Source organism: Acomys russatus, chromosome 29, assembly GCF_903995435.1.
Source record: "Acomys russatus chromosome 29, mAcoRus1.1, whole genome shotgun sequence".
Classification (NCBI taxonomy): domain Eukaryota; kingdom Metazoa; phylum Chordata; class Mammalia; order Rodentia; family Muridae; genus Acomys; species Acomys russatus.
In genome coordinates, this window is record NC_067165.1 from 30,999,796 (window position 1) to 31,026,460 (window position 26,665).

At 56.2% G+C, this 26,665-nt stretch overlaps 1 protein-coding gene across 1 annotated transcript; it reads right to left on the reverse strand.

The window, feature by feature from the left end:
• Positions 1-1,205: 1,205 nt before the first annotated feature.
• On the reverse strand, positions 1,206-26,665 carry Epha8 (EPH receptor A8). Its single transcript, XM_051171974.1, has 17 exons — positions 26,569-26,665; positions 21,592-21,656; positions 15,678-16,341; positions 10,943-11,098; positions 9,330-9,665; positions 7,197-7,321; positions 6,924-7,086; positions 5,913-6,006; positions 5,340-5,407; positions 4,441-4,605; positions 4,088-4,273; positions 3,778-3,839; positions 3,018-3,227; positions 2,588-2,737; positions 2,307-2,497; positions 1,963-2,136; positions 1,206-1,861 (listed from the first exon to the last, which is right to left on the reverse strand). Exons 1-17 carry the CDS (start codon positions 26,657-26,659, stop codon positions 1,747-1,749), a joined length of 3,015 nt encoding a protein of 1,004 aa, XP_051027931.1. The 5' UTR covers positions 26,660-26,665; the 3' UTR covers positions 1,206-1,746.

Below are 26,665 nucleotides of genomic sequence, written 5' to 3' on the forward strand. Positions count from 1 at the left end.
GATATGCAAATTTCTGGTGCCTAGTGAAAGCAAGAACGGATAAAATAGGATGCACAGGCAAAGATGAGACGGAATTTATTCCCATCACAGATAACTTCCAGACTCGGGATGGGAGCCACAGAGAGCCCCCAGGAGGATCCACCCCAGGGTCCTTGCCTGAGGATCCTAAGCCCAGACACTGGGTGAGTGGGGTGGGGTGGAAGACAGGGTGTCCCCACCCCTTGTGTCCTGACCATGTTTCCCACTTCCATAGGAAGGAAGGGCAGCTCGGCTACATAGTACTATAATATATAAAAGCGCAGGAGCTGGCCGCACGCGGCACCTGGGCGGGGCTGAGGCCCCCGAATTATTGCAGAAGGGAGGGAGCTCAGTGCTGGTGTCTCGCGGGGTGCTGTGCTGGCTGTGGGCAGGGCTGGGGAGGGGGAGGGGACCACCCTTTTCCTCTGGGCTGGGGCTCCTTGGGCCCTGCCTCCCCCAGGATGGGGCTTTCTCACCCGGGGTGCTTTGTATGTGCTTTGAAGACCATTTTTGCATTGTCAGGAGTGAGGAAAAAAAATATTCTGACATGGTAGAAAAAAAGATTATTTACATACCCTGGTGGGCCGTAAGGGGTGTGTGTGTGTGTGTGTGTGTGTGTGTGTGTGTGTGTGTGTGTGTGTGTGAGCCTGTGGGCGGTGAGCTTTCCAGGCCCCTCCCCTCTTAGCTGTCTGGGAAGAGTGTGGGAAGAACAGACCGTGGCTGGGAGGAAGAAGGCCCCAATTCTGAAATTTGGTTGTCATGTGACCTCAGACAAGGCATTCCCTTCTCTGAGCATCCCTAGCTGGTATAGGAAGGGGTCGGTTAGGGGCGTAGAGTCCGCCTCATGTTCCTGTTCCCAGTAGGGGCAGGGGTGGCAGGGAATGGGCAGTGAGAAGTTGGAAAGAGGCATCACAGCCATGAGAGAAGAGGGCCACATCCAAGCGAGAGCATCTCACACTCTGTTGTGACCTTCTATGGAAGGTGGCCAGAGGAACTGGCCAGGGACCCTGTTTTCCTGTTGAGCAGAGGGAGGAGCCAGGCAGAGGCTGCAGGTGGCCCCCTTGAGTAAGGAGGAAGCCTGGACCTGAGATACAGCCATGGTGGGCTCACGCAGGCTGGATGGTGGGGCCTGGTGCTGGTGTGATTCAGAAGCAGCCTGGGCTCCAGCCTCCAGGCACTGGGGAGGGGGGGGGGGGGTGATGGGGTGGGGTGGGGAGCAGATGTGAGCCTCTGTCTGATCCGTACAGGTACTGGGAACTGGACAGCATCAGCTCAGATTCCCTGCTCACACTCTGTCATGCCTCCTCATTCATGATGCATTATCTGTGGTCACACACACGTGGCTCCTCCCCTAGTAGATAAGCACACACGTGGTAACCTGCACACATCTGTGCTGGGGCCTGAAGGGGAACAGAGACATTTGCACACATTGTTTCTACCAGCTGCCAGGACCTTGCGGAGCACACCCTTACCATCACCTACACGCATGCATGCACACACAGCTAGGTGAATGATGTCACTGTTGGCTTCTGATGTCAGAGGCCCCGGGCTCTGGAAGACACAAGGTCCTATGCCTTCAGAAGGCAGGTGTCCTCTCCACCTGGAGCACCAAGGACCTTGTCCTAGTAACTCTAGAACCTGTGGCAGATCTTTGGGAGCTACCCTGACTGCTGACGGGTCCCACAGAACCCATGACAGCTGCTATGACCAGGACCAAGTGGCAATGAGTTAGAGGTGCCGGCGTGGCCCTTGAGTGCTGCTCAGCTGGGCCCTCATGGTCTGGATGCTTCCAAGGATCTTCTTCTGATGGCCCATGAGGGTGATGCCGAGGGCACGCACATCCCTGTGAAGGAAGCGAGGCCCACCAGTTCAGCCTTAGGAGTCTGGGAGCTGAATACACTCCCTGAACATCCTTGAACCCCTCTTACCCGCCCTGTCACTCACTGGGCATTCATACGAAGCACCATGCCAAGGGAGGAGTACCCGCCGGCTGCGAAGTGGTCCCGGTACCGGCCCATTCGGATGGAGTCCAGCCAATCCCCGACAGTGAGGTCCCCATTGCCACTTCCGCCCCCTCGGAGGTCAAAGCAGCTCCTGGCAAAGGCAGGGGGTGGACACCTGGGAGCAGACAGTTCGGTGAGTATCCTTTCAGGGCTCTAGCCTTTGCTAAGGACATGGGCATGGTCCTTTTTTCTCTCCCCCTGGTTGCAGCCTACATAAGGTGGAGGATCTGCAAAGGTAGACTCGCAGGAGAATAAAGCAGTAGGGCTGGTGCAGCGCTCAGGTACCTGCTAACTGTGGCTGTGGCCCTGAGGCTCTCAGGGCTGTGGATCAGGGCATCCAGAACGCTCACGACATGAGAGAAGCGAGGCCGCTGGGCGCGGTCCTTGTGCCAGCAGTCCAGCATGAGTTGGTGCAGGGCGCGTGGGCAGCCCATGGGTGCTGGAAGCCTATAACCTTCCTCCACCGAGCTGATGACCTGGGGGTCAGGGCACAGTGCTGAGCTCAGGCTGGGCTTTCTGTTGACGACCACCCACAGCTGTACCCCAACCCTGGGCCCCAGACTCACATCCTGGTTGGTCATGTTCCAGTAAGGCCGTTCGCCATAGGCCAGCACCTCCCACATGACCACACCAAAGCTCCACACATCGCTGGCTGAGGAGAAAGTGCGGAAGGCAATGGCCTCGGGCGCAGTCCATCGAATAGGAATCTTCCCTCCCTGGGATGGATATTAAAATGTTGAGGGGCTGGCTGGACTTGTCCCATGGCCCCCAGGTAGAGTCCTTCTTCCTGGCTCACCATCCAAGAACACGTATTTTAGGGGATCCCACCCCTCTGAGCCACTAGAAAAATAAGACAGGCAAGCGTGAAGAACCCCGAGAGTACATGGTGTGTTCCACGGAACACCTTAGAACGTGGCTGGGTGCCCACTGAGCTTTAGAGATAACTGTAAAGCCTTGCCTATACCCGCTGCTCATGAGAGCGTGTTGGCAACGCACCGCGGTGGTGTAGGCCGCTTCAGGGTCGTCTTCCAGAGCCCTTGAGAGCCCAAAGTCTGACACCTTGCACACCAGACGGCCATCTACCAGGACGTTGCGGGCGGCCAGGTCACGGTGAATGTAGCCCAGGTCTGAGAGGTAGCGCATGCCGGCGCCCACCCCTCTGAGCATGCCCACCAGCTGCATGATGGTGAACTGGCCATCGTGGGTCTGCAAGGGGACACAGAGTGGTGTGGGCTTTGGGGACAGGCTGGGAAATTTGCCACGATTCCCTAGAGACCAGAGGTGACTCTGCAGTGGGCAAAGTGGAGTGACTAGCTGCTTAGACGGGGCGGAGGGGGGGGGGCTCCTCTTCCTGGAAGTATTTCCTCCGGGGAAATGGCGGCTCAGAAAGGTTAAGCTCCAGGTCTGACAGTCCCCAGCGAATACCTAGAAGTGGGAGCTGGAAATGCAGCCACTTCTTCCCAGTTGGTAGTGCGGGTGGCTTGCCATCCCTTAGCTTGGGTAGGGCAGTAGGGGGCCCTTGCAGCAGTGAGGTCTTCATGGCGGGGGACAGGAAGCAGTTCGATCACCTGGCCCTTAAAACTCCCCTCATACCTGCCTCTTCCTCACACACATGAGGTGCGAGCTTGAGTGGGATGAGGGGTGCTGCCTATGCACTCTCGACAGACTGAACCCCCATGTGTGAGCAGCAAATGAACACACCCCAGCTGTGTGGGTGGTAGTGATGGACATGCGCCCTAAGTGGGGACAGACATACCCTGAGGAAGGCATCCAGGGAGCCGTTTTCCATGTACTCAGTCACAATCATTGCAAGGCGGCCTGTCCAGGGAAGGAGGGAGATGGAGGTCTGGCATGTGAGTGGTCAGGGCTACCGATCAGAGACCCCCCAAGACCAGATGCCCGCTTGGGGGTCAGGTCAGTTTTTAGGGTCCCACTGGGGTCCTGGGCTCTGAGGACTCCAGGGTCATCTAGTGATAGGGTCAGGTTGGCCCAGGGGATAGACCTGATCCCTGTCTGAATAGGAGTGTCCCATAAGGGGAAGCTGCCCTTCTTTGTCTGGCACTTACCACGGGTGACAACACCCTCAAGGCGGATGATGTTAGGGTGATCAAATTGGCCCATGATGGCTGCCTCACTTAAGAAGTCTTGTCGCTGTCTCTCCGTGTAGCCAGCTTTGAGGGCCTTGATGGCCACAGGCACGTCCCGCTGGCCTGGCACCTGCAGGCGGCCGTAGCACACTTCTCCCGACTCCCCTGTGGGGCCCAGATGGAACAAGCAGCGGTGGGACCCATCTCCCACTCGGGCCCACTCTCTCCAAGCCTTCAGCACCAGGTGCTCCAGGGTCTCCATTGCCTACCCTTCTGGTCAGGGTCCCCTCCCGGGCCACCCACCTCCCCACCTCCCAGCCTCTGGGGCTCACCCGAGCCTATGATCTTCTCGATGTGGACCCTGGATGCTTCTATCTCTCGGGTGAAGTTGCGGCCTGCCCGACCTGGCTCCTCATAGGTGTGGGGCTCTGCACAGAATTGGGTTTCTGGGAACTTCCCCGGGGGGTGGTTCAAGGGCAAGAAGACGGGTGGGGGTGCTGAGGAGTCAAGGAGAAGGCCCCTCAATAGGGACAGGAGGAAGTTCCTTTTCCCAGTGTTTCCTAGGTGGGGGGTTAGGGTGTCTCTGTGAATCCCTAGATATGGTGCCAAACAGCAGGGACTCCGCGATGCTTACCCCCGCAGGCATAAGCAGGAAGCCTATGGCATGGCTCTGGCTGGGTTCTGGGTCTCTCTGGTTAATTCTGACACGTATGTTGTTCTCTGTTACCCCTCACCCCCACCCCCACCAGAGTTTCTGTGATCTTCAAATTGCTCTTTGGGTGTTAAAAGAAAAACAGCTCACAAGTGCCCACCTTGCCTGAAGGTGGGTCACTAGAAAATAGCTATGATTCCAAGGCTGCATCGAGCCTAGAGGGAAGGAGCAGTCTTGTGGGATGTAGAAGGAGGTTCCCTGTGGTGTCGTCCCCCCCCCCCCCACTTCCTGGAGTCTTTACAGGATCCCAGAAAGCTCTCTACAGAAGGGCTATCGTCCAAGATAGCACAACCCCCACCAGAGAAATCACATATGAACTATGTATGAGTGGACATGGCTGCTGTGCCTTTCCCTGCCCAAAGAGTCTTTGTCATCCTCTAGGGGGCTGTCAGTCTGCAAGTGGGAGTGGTCTCTGTAACAGCTAGCCTCAGGCTGTGAGTCCCCGCCTGGCCCTTCCCATAGACACCTGGACCTGGCAGCCCTGCACTGAACCCTGCTGAGGCTGGGCTGCGCACTCACCCTGCCCATTCTGGTAATGCATCTTCTCTTCATCCGAGTCCTGGAAAGCCTTGCTGTAGCCGCAGTGCCTGCATGGGGGTAGGGGTGAGGCAGTTACCACCCTGCCGAGGCCAGGCTAGCCAAGACCCAGTCAAAAGGTGAATCAGGGTGCCACTCTCCCGACAGGTTGGCTCTTGTCCCTCGGTAAGTCTGCAGGGGAGGGTCCTTGTTGTTGTTGGTTTTTTTAAAAAAAGATTTATTTATTATTTATATAGTATTTAGCCTGAATGTGTGCCTGCACGCCAGAAGAGGGCACCAGGTCTCATTATAGATGGTTGTGAGCCACCATGTGGATGCTGGGAATTTAACTCAGGACCTTTGGAAGAACAGGCAGTGCTCTTAACCTCTGAGCCACCTCTCCAGCCTGGGGTCCTTGTTTTTTTAAGACTCAGAGCTCAGCCCATGGCTACAAAACAGTTACACTCTACAAAAGGTTAGGTTGGGGCGTGGCTGGCTGTGGCTGTGGCGTGGCTGTGGCGTGGCTGGCTGTGGCTGTGGCGTGGCCGGCTACGGCTGCGGCCTAGGAGCACCTACCTCTTCTTGCAGATGAGAAGCAGGAGGAGCACCACAAGGCCAGTGATGAGAGTCAGGCAGATCCAGACGATGGTCCGAGTGTCATAGCGGGGCCCTGTGGGAAGGTCTGGACCTTTGCAGCCACCAGCCAGCTCTGTTCCCACCTCACCATACTCTAGTCTCCACTTAGAGGCCCTGCAGCTAGGCTGGCTGACTGGCTGGCTGGCTGGCTTCCCACTATGGAAGCTGCTGGTTTCGTGGGACCGTGCACACTGTGCACGCTGGTGACAGTCACTTGCCCTCTTTGACCCAAACAAAGAAGAGCTGAAAGCCACCCGTGCTGCCTGTCAATCTCACAGCACCAGGAGTGTGCTGAGAGATGTGAGCGCTGACCTCAGGGGACCCTCTTTTCAGCCCGGTAAGGTAGGGCCTGGCACTATCTGCAGCCTACCAAGAGGCTCTGAGAACTCTTACTGAAGGCCACATGATAAATGGAATGGAAAGGACAGGATTGCCACCCTCGCTCTCAAGGTGACCTATAAGTACTTAGGATACACAGGTGGGAAGGGAGTGCCAGGTGGGCACTTACTCTGTCCAGCAGTGCGCGAGGCTGGCTGGCTGGCTGGAGCCAGGGGTAGGCAAATAGATCAGCCTCTAAGTTGGTATGTTCCATGCAGTCACCCTGGGGTTTGAGCAAACCTTTTAACTGCTGGGCCCTTTCTCAGGGCACTGGCCTGGGGACTAGTATTTCCAAAAAGGCCTTAGTGACGTGGACGCTGGGGGTCCCAGAAGCTGTGGAAAGCATGAGCTTCTGAGAGATAGCCCTGGGACACCCATAAAGCCACCTGGAAAAGGTCTCACTCAGGCTCAGGTGAAGCCCGCAGGTGATGGGACAGATGCAACTCCACTGGGTGTCATACTGAGAACAGGGTCCTGTGGGCCCAGCCTGGTATGACCACAGGCTCTCCCCTGCTCGCCTTCCTTCTTGTCTGACCAGTGGGGCTCCCCGGTCTTTCCCCTCTTTGTACTCACGAGGTTTCCCGGTCTCCACCTCCATGGCCTGGCTGAAACGGCCACAGCCTGCTGAAGTGCGGGCTCGGACCTGGAACACGTAGCGAGTGCCTGGTTTGAGGCCTGACACGGTGGCACGAGTGGTGACAGCCTTGAGGGTAGAGTAGCTTTGCATCTCCTTATCCTGCCCAAAGAAGGCGAGGGTAGTGAGGCCATGGGGCTCTAAGCCCTTCCTCACTGCCCGCGGCCCCCTGTTGGCTCCTCACCCGCCCACCTTCCGGAACCTTCTCAAACCTTCTCGTAGTACTTGATCTCGTACTCCAGTATGATGCCGTTGGGCTGCTCTGGCTCCTGCCACAGCAGTGACACGCTGGTCTGCCCAGCCCGCTCCTGCCGGATCACCACCACCTGGGACGGGGCTGGGATGGCAGCTACCCATCAGGCCCAGCGTGGGCCACGGCCAGGCCTCTGCCCACTCTTTCCCAGGCCCTTTCTGGGACTCCAGGTTGACCCTCCTGCTTCTACACCAGGACAATCAGCAGCCCATACCCTGGAGAGGCACTGGCTGTCCCCTGGGTCACTCCTCTGGGCCAGCTCCAGGCCTGGTTGCTCCCAGGGCCTCCACCCTGAGCAGAAATCAGGGTATAGCAGGAGCTCAGGCATGCCTCAGGAAGAACTGTGGCTGGGGCAGCTCTGGACGGTGAGGGGCAGGAGCTGAGCAGGCCCATGTGTGTGTTCAAGGGTTCTTTGGTCACCGGTGCCCTGCCTCCTCCCCCTGGCTTCATCTGCAGGTGCTTTACGCTCTCTCAAGTCTGCTCGGAGGTCAGCTCCCACCTGTAACCCCAACACTCAGGGCGGAGGCAAGAGAACCAACGTGAATTCAAGGCCAGCCTGGACTTCAGAGTAAGGTCCTGACTGGCCAGTTCTTGTTGCTCCAACAAGCCTGGGCCCTCTTTGAAGGTAGGAACTGCATATAGTTGGTGCCCAATAGATGCTGCTGCTGCTGCTGCTGCTGCTGCTGCTAGAGACTCTGACGTGCAGTCAAGAAGCCCCTGCAGGGAGAGTCGGAAGGACCTAAAATGCGGAAGCCAGGTGTGGGAGCTCATGGCTCTGCGGTGGCTTTCTCTCTTGCTAGTCAGGACCGGCTAAGTCACTTACAGCAGTCTCTGCAAGCTGTTCTAAGGAGACCAAAGCTGGCAGGAAGATGATGGGCAGGGCTACAGAACAGGGAGAGGCGCCCCGCTGCATGTGGCCGTAGTGCCAAGGTGGAAAAAACACTGGCAGGGGCAGTGGAGGTAGCTCTGCCACGAGAGCCTTGGTGGGGAGGGCTGTCTACTGGGATAGCGCATGAGACCCAGGGTGAGTAGAGTGCATGGGGCGGGGACAGGGTGGGTAATGGGGTATCTCTTTCTAATGTGGGCGCTGTCTAAAGGCTGATGGGTTCTCTGCTCTTCCCCCATCCTGGTCCAGACAGCCACATGCCTTCATGCCCCTGCAGAGCAAGACTGTGAACTCAGGCACAGCTCTGTGGCTCCTGAATACTGCTGGACAGGAGGGTGGAAAGATGGGAAGAAAGGTTGTGTGTCCTAGAGAGATGTCAATGGACCACTGGAAGGATGGGTGCTGGACTCCCCAGGAGGTGGCTCATTTGGGTCCTGCCCTCTATTCTCCACAATGGGTTTCCGAGCCATACCTATGTATGCTAGGGAGGTGATGGCGGGGGAGGAGCTGAGGGGTCCTGGGAATGTTTCAGGGTGACTAGTCACAAAAAGCTGTCCCTGGACGCTTTTGGGACCAGGCTTTCAATCAACAGGCAGGACCCCACCACCACCACCAATTTGGAAAGATAGAACCTCCAGAGGCTGAACCTATCCAAGTGACCAGAAATGGGTGAAGGGCCATGGTCCCAATATGGCCAAACCCTCCTGGCTCTGGAAATAGTCACTGAAGTGATGACATCTAGGACTGGGGACGTGGCTTAGCTGGTAGGGTGTCTGCCTGGCATTCATGAGGCACTGGGTTTGATACTCGGCCCTGCATAAGCTGGGAATGGTGGTACACATCTGCCATCTCAGTACTTGGGAGGCTAAGGCAGAAAGATTGTTGTGGGTTCAAGGCTGGCTTGGGCCAGAGTGAGACTCTGTTGAGTGCTGCTGGGCTGAGCACTCCCCATTCTCTTTAAGCCTTCACAGTACTGTAACCTCCATTGCACAAGAGAGAAAGCAGAGATATAAGCAGGGAACATTCTAGAACCCAGGCTTATAACCCGCAACTGAAGACTGCCTCTGTGCTTTCTGGGGTACCTCCCACTCACAGGCAAAAAGATCCCCTGCATAGGTCCTGGCCAGAAGGATGAGCCAAGAGAAACAGTGGCTCAGAGTTGGGGGGATTGGGAGGGGAGGGGGTCCCCGGGGCTGCTCCTCCTACCTGCCTGGTTCGTGGTGATGTTGACCACAGCAGCGCTACGGGGCTCGGGGCTCAGGTTGGACACGCCGTTGACTGCCTCAATCCAGAAGGAATAGTTCATGTGGGCCACCAGGTTGGCCACCAGCAGGCTGGCCTGCGCCAGGCTCGTCTGCTGTGGGACGAAGCGGGTTCCGCTCCCACAAGCCTCACAGTGGCTCAGGGCCCAGGGGCAGCGGCGGCACACTGCATTGTAGGTGATGTCACTGCGGCCGCCTGGATCCAGGGGAGGGGCCCACTCCAGGGTCACAGACGTTCCATTCACACTGGAGATCAGGTTCACTGGTGCTGAGGGTGGCCCTGAGGGTAGAGAGTAACAAGTTGGGGTGGAGTTAGCTCAGGATCCCCATTGTATCTGGGGCCTCTAAGATAGGGAGTCACGTCTACTCCATCCTCCGGAAGCTCCCAGGGTGAAGGCTGTGTCAGCATCTGAGACAGGAGCCTGAGTTCCCATAGGGCCTTAGTGTGTGTTCCTAGAGCTGAAGGGACGTTGCACAGTTCTGGAGTGCACACAGCACCCATGCTATGTGTAAACTGCATGATTGTGTCCACCAGCCTCCATCCTTGCATTCTTGTGTTCACAGCATGCTGTGGGATACCATGTACTCCTGCCTCACCCCTGGAACACAGGCTCAGGCTGGCCAGCACAGACTCTGGAGAGAGAGGCTGGTGGGCCCTTACTTGGGCTGATCGTGAGGGCTGAGCTGGGAGGGTGTACAGTCAGATAGAGGACCCCAAGGCTCAGAGCTCCAGGCTGGGAATCTTGGCCTTGAGAGACCAGAAGCACATATTCTCAGAACCGTTCCTAAAGGGTTCTCAGGGCTCTTGAAGTATGCACGCTTCCCAGGCCGAAGGTACCAGACACCAAAAGCCCCAGCTTATGGGCTTAGGCTAGCTGGCAGCTTTGAGCCCTGTTTCATGGGCTTGGGGAGAAGGCAGAGCCTAGCCAGATGTGGGCACATGCCTGGGATCAAGAGCTGGACTCACCTCAGCCAAGAAGAAATTCTTTCTGCCCCAGCAGGTCCTATATCAGGACAAATGCACACGTCTGGGCAAGACCCACTAAGGAAGGGTGGCTGGCATGTGTGTGTAATGCACTCATGGGTGTGAGCACGCCAAGGACTGGCCTGCCTATGCCTGGGGCTGGGTGGTGAGGAGAGGACAAGAGAGGAGGTAGCAGCTTCAGGGCAAAATCATTCAGGCCCCTTTGTAGCAGGCAGTGAGAGCAAGGATTGGTGAATGCTGAGTCCCAGGCCTGTGGAGGTTGAGGGCAAGGGCCAAGAAAGAACAGCAGTGCCAAGAGTCCCTCAGAGTCCCTTCTGGTACACAGGGCACATGCACACAGAACCACACCCTCCCCAGGCACCAGACACACCTGAAAGGCTGAGGGAAAGGTGGGAGGAGCTTCTTGGGTGTCCCTGAAGAGACGGCAGGGAGCCACGGGACACCAGGATGTCAATCTTAGTGCTGTAGTCACAGCCAGGCCCCTGCCCCGACACCAACCCACCCTTACTTCACGGACACCTAGTTCCTGAACCCCAGGGGTCCTATCGAGAAAGCCGTGAGGCAGTACTCACGGGTGCAAGCTGCTGATGGTGGGTCCAAGGCTGCACGGTAGTAGCTGAGGTCACAACGGCAGGTCTGGGCCGCAGGGGTGGCAGAATGGCTGTGGGGTGGGCATCGGGCACACAGCTGGTCCCCAGGGGCTGACTTGTAGAAGCCCAGCCCACAGGCTGTGAAGGAGAAGACAGCTACAGGCAAGCTGGGCGCCCACCAAAGAGCTTTGTGTGTGTGTGTGTGTGTGTGTGTGTGTGTGTGGTGGGGCGTCCCAGAAGGACAGAGTGTCCACTCTGTAACACAGTGCTGCTATCCTCACCAACAAATGCGGGGACCGAGTGCAGAGAGGGCATCTGACTTCCACAAGGTTGCGGGGAGCTGAGCTAAGACCTTCACATAAGCTCCAGTCCCCAAGTGGACACCCCAAAGCCTCAAGACCGAGCTCCTCAAATGACGCCCCCTCCCCCTCAGCCTCAGATTCCAGCAGGGCCCACGCAGCTGCAAATCAAAGGTAAGGTGGTTCAAGCCATCACTGTGTGACTTGAGTGGAGGGAGATGAGGAATATGAGCAAGTAAGAAAAGATCCACACAAGACCTGGTCCCAAGCCTGGACAAACAGGGACCCTCTCCCCTTAAAGCCAGGTCCCCAGCCCAACAACAAACCCCAAGGTAGCAAAGTCTATGGCTGGGATCTGGAGCTTCGTGCTTCACAAGCCCCCCCCCCGCATCCCCACCTCATTAACCTGACCCCAAGACCCACCACACTGTCGCCTCTGCTGTCAGTGGCTTGTCTCTTGCTTGACCCTTTCTCCTGCTGACCCGCCACCCCCACCTCATCCAAGGGACAGTGGTAGCCTCCAACCAGACCTCCAGTCCCACCTGCTTTCTCACAGTCAGTTGCTGGCCAAGGACCAGGCCCTTTTGAGACCCAGGGGAGCCTGCCATGAATTGAACTGCACAGCCCACCTCCCAGGGCCTCCGTGCTGGGGGAGGAGACGCAGGCAAACATGATCAAATTGTCCTCAGGCAAGAAAGAGAGGCACGGAGGGCAGTCCCGAGGATGTGGGGGTGAGAATAAGTCAGACAGGCGTTTGCACAGGCTGGGCTTTCTCCTCCCAGTGTGCTGAACTCTTCTTTCTTGATCTAGCCCAGCATCGCTGACCCACTGTGCCTGTCCCTGTGCCCAGTCAGTCTCTCCTCCTGGATTGATTGGTCTGTTCCGGGGCAGGTGCTGCGTGACCCCTCTGGAGGGTCAGGCAAACCTAAGTGGCACCCGGCCTGACTGCTTACAGCTCTGCCATAGCTGAAAGTCCTGGGCCACCAGGATAGCTGCACACTCCCTGGATTCTCTCCACACTAAATATCATTCTGGAAAAACCAGTCCCCCAGAGAAGTTTTATTTAAGAATGTCATTTCAGAGCACGGCGCCTGTGGATGCCAGTCAGACCTCTTTATTATACAAACTAAAGCTAAGCAAATTTCTAAAATTCTACGGACTCGTGAGAGAGTGAGCCAGGGGAAAGGACAAGCCTCAAGTGGCTTCCGCGAGCGCAGCACTGCAGCACTGGAAGGGGCTCAGCGTGGCGAAGTAAGGAGACAATATGACATTGCTTTGAAGCATCTGCCCCATTCTAAGGGGTTCTATCTGGGATCAGAGCACAGGGGCTGTCTTGGGGTACAGCTCGGACATGGGCTCCTTCTGAGGCAGCACTGTCAGCAGGCGCCTTGGCGTCCCTATGCTGGACCTGCCATTGCGCTGAGCAACAGTGCCTTTGCAGTGGTGGGCAGACCCCTGTGTACTGGCACCTCCAGACTCGAAAGAGGAAATACCCTTAGAGATTCTCAGCCCAGGGTAGGGGAGTTTGGGGGTGGGGGTGATGCAAAGCCAGTCGGGGACCTTCCAGCTGGGCCCCTATCTGGCTCTCCTCACAGCTTGGGAAGCTTAGAGGTAGCTGTGTCTTCCTGTCGCTCACCAGGCGGCGGTTCCCTCCTGCTCCACTAATACCCAATATGGGTATCACGTGTCAAGGCCGGATTAATCCACGCCTCAAAAATAAAATCATCTTTAATAAGAATACTAATCACCAGGCCTCAGGGAGGCTGGGCTACGAATTAGTGGCTGGGACAGATGGAAGCGCTCCGGGCTGCAGCCTGGTCCTGCCCCGTGACCCAGGGCAGGCTTCCGGAGTGGTCGAGGGGGGCTGGAGCTGCAGGCTGTGGGCCAGGAGAGGCCGCTGCCCCGCTGAGGGCACCTTGCCCAGGCTGCCTGTCAGGCCGGCAGCTGCCTGCAGCTTCGGCCACCTCTCTGCTCCCCCTGCATGGAGCCTGAGATTTGACAAATAAGGTGTCCGCCCATGGTTGGCCAAAGGAAATTAATTCTAAATCAGATTTTAAACACAGGCAGGAAGGCAAAAGAGCTCCTCGTTGTCCCTGCTCCCCTCCGAAAGAGCCTCTGATATTTATAGAAAGATGATTAGGGCCCCCCCCCAGGGTGATTTACATTCGCATCCAGGTGACAGGAAGGACAGCAACCAGGTCTGTATGGTTTCAGACTCTCCCTGCCACCCAGGGGGTGAGGATGACGCTCCAAGGCCCCTCCACTTGCTGGAGGAGTTGGGGGAGGGGAGGAGTACAGACAAGTGACTAAGGAGGTCACCGAATTACTAACTGGTAACTCCTGGGGGTAGGGGGTAGGGGGGGGGGGGTGGGGAGTGGGAGTGGGGACTCCAGACAGGAGGTCTACCTACTAGTCCTTGCTGTGTGTCCCTGGTCCAGAAAGTTTGCCTCTCTGGACCTCTTTGTTTCAGTGGTAAACTGGATCTGCTTTATACGGCTCCGACATTTCCCCCCATGACTCTCTGAAGCCCGAAGGAAACCTCACCAAGAGTCATGGCAGAGTTTACAGTCTCCAGACCAAGCCCCAGGCAAGGATGCTGGCCTAGGTTCCTCTGTGAAGGTCTCAGTTAGGAACCCACGTGTGGCTCTTTCCAGATGCGGTGACATCGATAACCACAGATGCCACCAGCAGGGCTGGGGAATGACCCTCCGTGTGGGACTCAAACCCGCAGCCCATCCCCATCTCTCTGCCTGCAGTGCAATGTGAATTGATATTTTTTTAAATAAAACCTGTAATTATCTTGCAACTAGCGCAATTATGTTGCATTATGATTTAAATGTAAAACTCAAAACACACTGCAGTTTCCTAACCCTGCCCTGAGAGTCTTTGTTATTTTTTATTAATGGGCTGGCAGCAGCAGGCAGTGGGCTTGGCCTTGGCTTCTCCCAGTCTAGGAGGAATTTTTAACCAAGAGCCCTGTCCTGCCCTGTTTTCCACCTCTGCCAAACAAGGGAACTTCCTAGTGTTTCCCTCAGGCCAGCTGTGTCCTGGTGCATGTGGGACTTAGACTGCCTTATCTGTAGAGCTGGGGCATCTAGAGCTGGGAGCCATGACAGCCCTGAGCAGGTGTCACAAGCCAGCCTGCCACTAAGGCATAGCTGTACCTATCACTAGTAGCCTAAACATGACAGGAGGGTTCTGTGCGTGGAGGGGAGTCCCCTGGTTGGGGGGGGGTGCTGGGTAGCCTAGGATCCATCCACTTTGCTACTCATGCCATAGGAGTCTGGCGTCTCCCTTAGAAGGGGGACTTCCCAGAGGCGGGGGCCTCCTGCCCTGACTGAGCACACAGGCGCTCAATGGAAGAATAGCTAGCCTAATGTGTTAAAGGTATTTGTTAAAGTCCCCAAACATGGAAAACACTGGACAAAGCTGTCACGGAGGTGTTGTGTTCTCCCGTCTTCAGGAGGTGCCAGTCTCCATGATTCCTACACAGGAAGGTCCCTCCCTGGACTCTCTGCAGCCAGAACCAACGTTCTCCGTAGCCAGGCTTGCCTATGCCCTAATGGCAGAGGGGCCATGTGTCCAGCCCCTAGGGGATCCAAGGAGGATAGAGGAAAACCAGGCCAAGCCCCGCGCCATCTGGTACCGCAGCTGGTGCCCATGGAACTCCCTGAGGCAACTTGTTCTCAGCATGCCAGGCTGCAGGACCCCACATGGGTTCATACTCCTACGTACAGCGCAGTGCCTGGGTCTCCCTTGTCAATGGTGCCTAGTCTTGGTAGACCTAGATGCTCAGCTGTCCCCAGCAGGACTTTGTAAGCTCCCCCTAACACAGGCAGCCTGGGTCTGGGACTACGTGACAAGGCCAGCCAAGCCTGTCCTCCTTGGGTGGTCCTGCCGGCATGCCCCTGCAATGTGTCTTGACCATGTGTCTTCCTATGTGTCTTGACTCAGAGGCCTGGTTCTACTTGCCTCCGCTCCACACTTTTTGAAAGGCCCGGAGCCACAGCCCAGATCCTAGCTTTGCTACTGCCCAGCTGTGTGACCTTGGGCAAGCCCCTTCCTCTCTCTGCCCATATTCAAAACCAGGACAATAACAGCCCTTGCTTCATTTGGTGGTGATGGTGACCAAGTGAGTTAATGCTTCACTCAGTGAACTATACTCACTCACGCGAAGCCCCTGAAACCACAGTGTTGTTTCCTAACCTAGAGACGTGTCTGCTAGCGTACCCAATCGCATAGGCCCCTTCGACAATGCCACAGGACAGGCCACCTGGCTGTTCCCCAGCCCCCAGATGCCCTGTGCATCTGCTAACAGGGAGCCAGATGGCTGGTGATGACGTCTTGCACTCCCTCAGCCCTGCCCATACGGAGCCACCTGCAGCCTACCCAGCCGGCCAGCCTTGAGTTCCACTCACCCATACAGGCATCGCGCCGCTCCTCGTAGCCGGCGCTGCATACGCACTTGCCGATGGGCACCAGCCACTCGCCCTCGGCACTGCAGTACATCTTGGGTGTGTCACGCTCCTCCGAGTGCCGCACACACTGGCCTCGCACTTCTACCAGCGAGGAAGAGTCGGCCCCGGTCACTGCCTCCGAGAAGGCCGCCAGGTTGCGCACCATGGCTGGGCACTTCTTGTAGTAGATTCGGAGTGAGAGGATGGCGAGGCAGGCGCCTATGTCCTGGAAGGCCAGGTAGAAGCCGCGCTTGCTGAGTGGGCCCACGCCACGCACCTCCGTGTTCAGCTTGAGCCTCCGCACGCCCAGGTCTGCACCTGTGAAGCTCTCATCAGCTGCGATGGTGTCAATCTTGAGGAACTGGCTCTCTTGTGTGCTGGCGCCCAGGTCCCGGTCAGACTCCAGGTAGTGGAGGTTGAAGGTCTCCTTGCAGGTGCCCAGCACACCGGGAATGCTATTGCAGTCACGGAGAGTGAATTTGATCTCGGCATAGACACGCCGGGCGCCATCACGGGGCACCCAGCTCGTGCGCAGCCAGTTGTTCTGGTTGGGACTCATGACGTTGCACACTTGGTACGTGTGGATGGGCTGGAAGGACTCGTCCACTTCATTGATGGAGTCCCACTGTGGCAAAGAGAACACAGTTTGCTAAGGAGGAGGCTATGCTGAGTCCTGTCCTGTTAGCCTCTGCATAGGTGCCAGGAAAAACACAGGAGAGGGCGTCCCTCCGGGCAGGCATCACCACTACCCAATACCAGGCCAGGCGTCTGCAAAGAAACTTCAAGTTATGCCCTTGGAAGTGTTATTGGCTTACAGATGTGAGGTGGAGCCAGATGTGCCACCAAGGGGTAAGGCTAGCCGGAGCCAGAGCCCATAAAGTAACAGGCTGTCTGCCACCCAGGCTCTGACTGCTGTTTCGCCATGGCTTTTCTCATCATTTACAGAGTGAGGAATCTCGCTTGGAGAAGAGGTGAATCCAGTTTCCCATTAAGCTACTAAAGGGTCCCCTCTAGCATAAGAAGTGGTGGCCCTAGGTTGTACCAGACCTCAAATCCCTCTCCAGCTCCCCTGCCTTTGTGGCTGCTTGCTGACTGACTGGCTGGCTATTCACCCTACCCTGTTGCAGTTTGGTTTATTGTTTGTTTGAGAAAGGGTCTCTCGTAGCTCAGGCAGGTCTCGATCTCACAGTGAAGTTAAAACCAACCTTGAACTTCTGCTTCTCCCATGCTGGGGATGGAACTCGGGGCTTTGTGTGTGTCCGATGGACACTCTACTGAATGCTCTTGGCTTGGGAGCCCAGGGTTGCCTGGGTCCCCTCAGGGCCAGAACAAGGCTGTGGGAAAGTTACGCATTACTATTTCCATCTGGCCCTAGCCGGGTGAGGGAAACAAGGATAAACCCCACAGAGCTAAAAGAAAAGCAGCCGGGAAGCAGGGGAAATCTGCCAACCATATATCAGACAAGACATTAATATCCATAACAAATAAAAGAAATACAGCTCAACAACGGAAAACTAACAGTCCAATTAAAAAAGGAGCAAAGGACTTGAAAAGACATCTTTTTTTTTCTAAAGAAGATACACAGATGGGCCAAAACAGCACAAGAAAAGACACTCGACATCGCTATCCACTTGGGAAACATAAATCAAACCCACAGTGAGAGCCCACTACACATCCGTTAGATATTTAAACAGAAAAGAGCCGATGAGGGCATGAAGAACGCAGGAGCCTGGTACATCGCTGGGGGGCATGAGAACCGTGCAGCCTCTGTAGCAAACACTGTAGTGAGGGCCTCAAAACAAAACAAAACAAAACAAAAACAGAATTACACGAGGCAGCAGTTCTACGTGTATATCATCTTGATGAGATGGTGCCCGTGTAGCCATGCTGTTGACCGGCAGCCGGTGTGGTACAGTGCTTGCCCGGCATGCAGCATCCCCTAGGTCTGATCCCCAACACTGAAAACACGCAAAAACCTCAAGTAGCTGGGGTGTGGGGGAGGGGGGCAACCCACCAACAGACAAATGACAAATGGAAATAGCACATACAGACAGTGGAATATTATTTGGCCTTAAAAGGGAACGGGAGTCTGGTACCATGCTAGGACATGGGTAAACATGTGTGTGCCCATGCACACGTGTGTGTGTGTGGGGGGGTGCATACCTATGAATGTGGGTGTGGTGTGATCACCCATGTGCACAGAGGAAGATCAGACTACGCCAAGTGTCATCTGCTTTCACTGTCTACCACATTCCCTTAAGGCAGGGCCTCTCACTGAAATTGGACCTCATTGCTTTTTCAGATGGTGGTCCACGGGTCCAGCAATCCTTCTGTCCTTCTCTGCCCGTCACCACCACCACCACAGTGCTGGAGTTTCAGGTGTGCACCTAGCCATGCCTGGCTTTTTCTGTATGTGCTGGGGAATTCTAATTCAGGCCTTCATGCTTACACAAGAAGGACTTTTACACACGGAGCCATCTCTCCAGCCCCACAGGTGAGTCCTTAACCAAAGAAGCCACAAATAAAGGGACCAGTGCTGCCTCATCCTGTGCCACCTGCACCAGGCACTTAGATTAGTCCCTTCCATAGAGATGGGAAACAAGGACACTTTCCAGGGGCTGTGGGAAGGGAGCTTGCTCTGGCTTGCAAAGATAAAAGGTGTCCTGGGGATGGGTGGGCTGCAAAGGTGCGATGTGACAATCACATAGCAACGTGAATGTGTTTCACGCCGCCATTGAACTACATGGCAAAACTGGTTATGCTAGTAAAATTTATGTTATGTTTGTCTTACCACAATAAGAAGAAGGGGGGGTGTATAGCTCAATGGTAGAGCATTTTCCCCACATTTGAGGGTCTGGGTTCAATCCCTAATTCCTAGTACCATGGCCACCACGACCCTGCCCACAAGTGGATTCCTGACCCCCAAGCAAAGCAGTGGAGAGTGACAGCTCAAGGGACCTGGAATTCAAGCAGGGACTTTATGTGGGTGCAGAGACAGAAGAGTCCTGGCTCCTTTATCCACACCACTACCTAGCCCCAGCCAGGGGCGGGCACAGGGCTGAGTCCTGAGCACCTCGAGGAATTGCTGGGCCTGAGGACAGATGGCCTTGTCCAGACTTGTGAGTTTCTGCTCTGCTCTGCAGGAACTAAGGATCTTGCTACTTCATTACTGGGGCTGGGGGAGGGGCTAGAGGACCCCCTCTCCTCCTGATACTCCACTAATCTGTGGGTCAAGCTTGCTTTATGTGTGGTACAGCGGGGGTCCTGAGTGTCCTAACCCCTTCCCCGCCTGTCACAAATCCTTCCATCTGGCCTCATTTCTGCAGGCCATGGTCTCCACTCGAGCACCCCCGGCCGTGCCTAACTCTGCTAGGCTGGGAGGGCGCCAAGAGAAAATGCTTGCAGAGTGCTGAGCTCAGGCCTGGCACAGGAAGGCACTCACTGAGTAGGGCCCGAGTGCACTGCTGCCCTGCCAGCGCACCCCCTGGTCAGCCTGCATGCCTGCAGGACCATCAGAGCGAGGCTTCTGAGGGGTTCAGCCTAACTTGTAAGAGCTTATGCTTGCTGCCCCATGCCCCCACGCTGCAGCCCCAGCCGCAGGCAGCAGTGTCACATCTGGGGCTAAAGTCATTGTCACAATTAATGGAACACCAAAGAACCTGCCAGATGCTCCCTGTCTGTTTCCTGCCAGGGGCCCAGATAAATTAACCAGCTTGATCAGAGTCCACTCCAGCTGTCCCCACTGGTGCCAATGGCCTGGCCCAGCCCTGCCAACCCCACACAGTGAGGGCAGACGCCTGGAGTGGCCGGGTTCCTGGAAATAGATGCAAGGGCAGAGCCAGCCTGGTCTCTACTCAGGGACACTCCTGCCTAAGTTGCTTCTGCAGCTGACCCCTCGTGCTGCCCATCACCTTCTTCTCTTCCTGAAATAGAACAGGCCAAACAGCTGTGCAGCCCTGGCCATGTTACACTCCTTCTCTGGGCACTGGGTGACTCGTCTATGAATGCCTGCTCCTCCCAGCTACTCCAGGGCACGATGAGGGTCAAGGGAAATACAGACAGTAACATGTCCCCTCCCCTAGGGCAGTGTGTGCTCCAGCTGTTCATTGCCAGGCAAGATACAGGATACCCCAGTGCGGCCAGAAGGAAGATGCAGCCTGGTTATAGGCATAGTGTCCTGGGCCTAAGCAGAGTAGCCTAACCTCTCAGAAAGGCCAAATGCTCTGTCTGCGCATCACCCTATGCAACCACACAGAGCATGCTACTGTTATAAACGGTTCTTGTTATAAAACGAAGAGGTGAATGGCCTGTGCGATCCCACGGGTCAGAGAAGGCAGAGCTCCCCCATCTTTGGGCCTGGCACCCCTGCCTTCAACTATGTTCTGCCCAAGCCAGATAGCTGCCCCTCTCACCCCACACCCCAATGCTAAGCACAGCCCAGAGGAACGCTGAGCAAGCTGCAAACCCAGCGAGCTGGGCAGAGCCTCATGCAGCAGCTCTGAAGGCGTTCCTCCTTGCCGGCCAGAGAACCAACAGAAGGCCCCGGATGGGAGCACATACCCACCGCACCCACCCTGCTCGACTTGCTCAGTTCTAAGATTTGGAGCCAGGTAGGGGTAGTACCCTCTCTGGGCAACTCCAGGCTCCAGTGGAGTGTGCCCGCGCCTCAGCAGACAATATGGATCCTCCTTCAACCCTAACAGCTTCAAGGTCGGACAAGCCCTCAGCACCTGGGGTGCATATGAGTCCCAGGCCTAGGAAGTCCTGGGTTCGAGTCTTGCTCACCACCACAGCACTGAGCCTCAGCAGACTCACCTGTGGAATGGGCTACCAACCTGAGGGCTTGCTCCCAGGACAATGTGAACATGAGATTTTTATCACTATTTTCTAAATCTCAGAAGAAGTGAGAAAGAAGATGCTCTGCCTGCCTGGCATGCCATGAACAGCAGAGCCTTCTGTCATCAGGTGTGAGCCTCCTCAACCTAAATCCAGGTTCTCATTAACCTAACAGCCAACTCCCTGGATCTGGGGCAACAGAGACAGCCAGAGCCCACCTGGGGTCAAGGCTGCCCCTTCCCAGCAGTTAAGAAGCAGAGGAAATGCCAGCTCACCTAGCAGAAGGGCACTCTTGGGCCTGACTTAAGACTGGAGTCTCCTATGGGCAGGCCCATCACAGGGCTGCGCCCTTCCCAAGGACAGCCACACTGAGCAGCACTTTTCAGGTACCCAGCCTCTCTGCCCTCAGAAGCAGCAGGTGTACAAGTTATAGCTCTGGGCTTGGAGAAGGGGCTGAGAGAGAGAGAGAGAGAGAGAGAGAGAGAGAGAGAGAGAGAGAGAGAGAGAGAGAGACAGACAGACAGACAGACAGACAGACAGACAGACAGACAGACAGACAGACAGACAGACACAGAGAGCAGACACCCCAAGGGGAGTCCCTTCCCAGACCTGAACTCCTGGTGCCACTGTCATCACTGGGACAAGCTAGGCCCTGTCCTCAGCGCCATGGAAGCCTGGCTGGACTTTGCTGCCCATTTCTCTGTTGCCATGGTTCCAGCTACCCTGGACGTACCCCTGACAGGCCATGAATATGCAGGCCCAGGACAGAGATATAAAGATCCGTAAACTAAGAGTAGAGAGGAATCAGGGGATGGGGTGTGGGGGGGGAGGGAGGGAGGTGGGCCATGTCAGTGCTGGCTCTGTGATCCCAAGGGTCCCAATGAGCTAAACTGCTAAGAACTATCGGTGCTGTCTTCCGCTTCTGTGTGTCCTTGAATGAATGAATTCATTTCTCGGAGGCTTTGCTTCCATTGAGATGTGTGATGCTGAGACTCTGAATCGCAGCCTCTCAGAATGGCAACACTACCCCATCACTCACCCCATGAGCGGGATACGTGAGCCAGCCCCAGTCTCCGTGGATGGTCGATGTGTCCAGCAAGTTCACTGTAAAACAGAAGACAAGAGGGCATTAGGACCCTATGACCTTTTTCCCAGCCAGAGCCAGCCACGCTGGTCACTCTTAGCAGCCCCTTCCCAGGAGCTCCCAGTTCCCAGACCAGGACTCTTGTCCTTGCTAGCTAGGCCTGAAGTCGAAGTCCGCCTCTTTCTTGATGGTGCCCTTCATCCCCTCAGCTAACAGCCGTGTAACTACGGAACACATTCTGTTTAAACCCTGGGCTTCCTGGAATGGCCAGGTGTACAGATCTGGGTCTGGGTTCCTGCAGGCTTAAGCTGGCATCCTGGCTCTATGTTTTCACCTCTCTAAGAACCAGCTTCCTCCTCTGTGAAATGGGGGGGGGGGGATGGTGTTCGGCCCTAGTGCCCTCTGAGGAGGTGATGGCATTCCCATTTACACCATCAAGTCCCACCTTTTACCTGAGGACAGGTACGGTCTTAAGGTCCTCAGTGTTCCCAGGATGGAGCCTGGCACCGCTGGACCACTGAAGTCAGTGATGGGAGGGCTGTGGATGGGTGAAAGCTGCTTCCTGATGCCACCTACTGTGTGCTGAACTCTGCCAGGGGGAGCCTTAGATGCCTCCTGGCCTATGATAGTGCTTCATGGCAGTCTAGAGAAGTGGTTGTATTAATTCCATTTTAGGGATGAAAGATGTGCCCTGGAAAGGTTCTAGAAGCTGATTGAAGCCCAGGTTTGGCTAGCAGGGCCAGCACAGAGAGAACCACCACTCCGCAGAGCAGCAGGTTCTCTGGGTGGTGCCTGGGGGAGGGCAAAGGAGTTCTGACTCAAATGTCAGCCTGTTCAAATTCAGGCCCAGGGTCTACGGGGGGGGGGGGTGTGACCCTGCAGAATTGCAAGGTAGTGTCCACCTTTCGGGGGTCAGGCATTCCTGGGCCGTTGTCATATCTCAGTCCCTCATTAGCAGGTAGCCTCTACTTTGAATCTCAATTTCTTCATCTTTAAAATGAATCAGTAAGACCTAGGTGTTAAAAAAAAAAAAAAAAGACTTGGGTGTTCAGTGTTCAGATGGGGGCAAGGAAGCCATGTGTAAAGCATGGGACCAGTGCTGGTCCAAAGCCAGTCCCTGTTGACACACCCTACAGTGAGTATCTATGCATATTCACTCGCTCAATCCAGTAGAGGTACTATCCTGCTCAGAAAACAGGGCTCCAGTCCCAACTATCTGTACCTGCTGTGTGTCCTAAGGTAAGTTCCTTCCTGTCTCTGGGCCCTGCTATTTTATGTCTGTGGTCATGGCTGTGCCAGAGGTCTTTGGCACAGAGCCCTGTAGTCTTCCGTGTGTGTGTGTGTGTGTGTGTGTGTGTGTGTGTGTGTGTGTGTGTGTGTGTGTGTGTGTGTGTGTATTCTTCTTCCATGGGTCTCCTTCCCCAGCCAATCACCATAGGCTTCCATCTACCAGGGTGGAATTTGACTTGGCCAGGACACAGATGGTTAAAGCTGGGCCTCTTGGAACTTTCCCACAGGGAGGTGGGGTAGCCTTCTGCTTGAGATTTACATAGCTCCAACTTGTCCCTCAAAGGTTGAGACAAGTGTCATCAGGAACTGTGGAGTGAGGATGCTCTTACAGACTCGTTTTTTTCTTCTTCTTCCTTCCACCCTCCCACTCCAGTGTTGGGAGACTGGCTGAGGCAGGGAAGGCGCCTCTACTCTCCCTAGGGACTGGGTGGGATCAGAACCGGAACAAATGTCCACCGAGGGATGTCCCCCTCTCCTGAGCCAGCCCTATGCCGGGGGCACAGGCAGAGAGAAGGCTTCCCGTCTCCCTCCCTCCTTTGCTCTCAGGCAACAGAGAGAAAAGTGGGTCATGCAAGCGCTTTCCTCCTGCTGGCTGGGGGGGGAGGGAAGGGGGCCGTACTGCAGATCCCCCCCAAGACCAGTGGAGCTAGGAGAGAGGGTGGGGAAAGGGTTCCCAGGGGTGTCTCCATATGAGCCAGTATCCCACATGTGGGTCTCGGGCCTGAGGTCTTTTCTCTGGGAATGGAACAGCCCAGTTCAGACATGTCCCTGCATGGAAGGACCCTGAATAAATATCCCCTGCCATGGAGGTTTCCCATGGACATCCTGACTTCAGGGCCACCTTCGGAGGCTGTCTGTCCCCGGAAGTCCCACCACATCATCTAGTCCTCAGATAATCCACAGATAAGTCAAAAGTCAACTCTGTTAGATTCACAACAGGCTACAGGAGGCCAGGGCTGTTTGTCCCTAGTCCTTCTAGATCCTTCTCTGTCCCTCCCGTCCTGTCCCTTCCCTCTGGACCATCACCACCTTCTATGTCTCACATCTCCATCCAAGGCAGCGTGGATGGGAGTGGGGGTGAGTCTCAAGGGACAACCCACCCCAACAGAAGGTTTGACGGGGACTGGGTGGCATTCCAGTACAGGACCTGCCCGGTGCGGTCTGGGGCCCCTTGGAAATCTGGACGTGGTGACGCAGCAGCAGCAGGCTGATTTGCTGTCCTGCCAGACCATGAGTCCTATTTCCCCGTCTGGACTCATCCTCTATTGGAAAATGGGAGGCTGAGACTCCAAGGCTTCTCACTGAATCCCTCGGCTCTCAGTTTCCTCATCTAGAAACGCCCACAGGCCGTCCTCCTGGGGGTTCCCCATGCGGGTCATTCTGGGGACCACACAGGCCTTGAGGTGCCAAACCACACAGACAATTCCTCGGCGGCTCCGGCCTGACCGTGGAAGGCATTATGCGATTCTCTTTCTCTCCAGTACTGTCACCTTCCCCCATTCCATCTCGCTGAGACTAATACTTAAATTGATTCACATTCCCCCGAGGACACAGTGCCTGATGGGGAGGCCAGAGAATCGGGGTGGCCTAGGGACATCAGGCAGGACATGCACACTGCCTCAGAGACCACCCTGAAGTAGAGGGTGATCCACCCCCAGGGAGTGACAAGGGGGGCCCCGTGACTCATGTGGCTCAAGCTATCTCTGCAGGTGCATGCCTGCCCAGCAGCCGCTGTGAGCAATAGGCAGATAGCCAAGCTTGGCACCGTCGCCTCTGCTGGACCCCAACCGGGAAGACTGCCTCTTCCACGAGTCCGGGGGGGGGGGGCAGTCTCCCTAGCAGGTTCTGGCTCTGTACCACTGCAAGGCCCATGTCACAAAGGATTCCTGGGTATTCCACATGCACACCTGGCCCAGGTCTCCATCATGTGGTGCCCTGAGCGGTGTGGCTCAAGTCCTGCTTGTCGGGGCACTCTGGAAGTTATCAGACAGCTGTGGTAACCTTACTCGGCCATACCCCTCACTGCAGGCTCCAGGCCTGCCTTTTCTCCAGCTGTGGTTGCTCTGTTGCACACATCGCTCTCTTAGATCTGTCTGCAGCACGGGAGCCTGGGAAAAGTCACTCTAGCAATGGGGGTGGGGGCTCTGCAACCTACAGCCTGTGGCTCTGGAAGGTACTGGCTCCTCCACAGAACAGTTGAGGCAAGGACTTGGGGTGCAGAGCTGACTCCCAGAGCTTTGTTGAGGACCTACTTTAAAATTTCTGGGCTAGGAACACCACCTCCACCCCCACCCTTACCCACCCCAGGCCACCTGGCCTAGCTCTAGGAGAACTGTTCTCTCGGGCCACCATTCTACTGAGCCCTGCCTCTTCCCTCCTCCCCACTCACTCAGAATACCACTCCCAAACATGTCTCATAACTAGATAGCTAGCCAGCTCTCCCTGCCCACCTGTCCCTTAGCCACCATGCCACACACCCCCGCCGCCACCACCCCGGAGGGCTCTGCTTTCCTTGGGAATAGTATTTTATCTGTGTGAGAGCACACGTGTTCCACTGGGCATGAATGCAAGTCTGAGGGTCTCTTTCTGTGTGTGCTGCAGCACCTACCTGCATACGTGGATGTCACACACACACATATTTCCATGTGCATATATATCTGTGCCTGTGTGTGTGCAATGGCTTGCGTGGCTGTATACACGATGTCCATGTATTTGAGGTTCTGCTAGCCTGGGTCTGTGTGGATGAATCTGTGGGCTGGGCGGGACCCCTGAGCTAAGTGTTGGGATTCCAGGGGCTCTCAGAGCAAACAGTTCAGCTTGCTTGGGAGCAGTGGACACTCTAAGTCCAGCCTGCTTGGTGACACTGGCTTTAGTCCTGGACTGTGGGCCGCAGTCTCTTCGGCAGAGCATCCTAAGAAGAGTCTGCAGGAGCTGGGGTGTGTGGAGCAGAACCCCTTAGTCTGATTGCAATGTCCAGTGGGACTAAGAAAGGGTGTGGGTGAGCAGCCTTGGAGCCAGTCTCAGCTCTGGAGTCCCTTCCCCTACCAGAAGTCATTTCCCAGAGAGACCCTTTTGGTCCTGACGACTCAGTGCCCCTCCCACCTTCCTGGGACCCAAGTGAAGGGGCCACCTGGCTTTGACCCACACAAGACCCTGTTGTCTGAGGCAGCATGTCTGTCTCTTCCAGTCCTCACTGCATCTCCTGTCACAGGGTGCCTTTCCAATGCACCCTTTTCTTCTGGCCAGCCTATGCCCCCACCCCACTCTCAAGAGACCAATCTCCGTGTTCCCTAACCCCCTGTTCTCTGTCTGGTCCCTGTCAATTCTTGGCCTTATGTTCAATGCCATGTTCGGACCACCTTTCCTTCAGTCCTCTGTACCTTGTCCCCGATTCTTGGATTCTTGCGTCTCCCTGTCCGCCCCAGTGCCTGCCAGTCCGTTCGGTCCTCTGTCCCCTCTCTCCTCCATACCTCTTCTGTCTTCTGTCCAGTCCTGTCCCCTTGTCCCCGGCGTCCGATTCTCAGTTCCCTGTGCATCCTCCCTCCGCCCGTGTCCGTGCCATCCCGCGCCCAGGCCGGCTGGGGTCGACGCGGGGAAGTTGCGCCCCGGGCAGCGCCGCCCCCGCCCCGCCGTGTCGCTCACCTTCGCCGCGCCCCGCGGACACGCAGGTGGCCGCCGCCGCGGCCGTGACGACCCAGAGAGCGGGGGACAGGCGGGCCCGGGCGGGGGCCATGGCCGG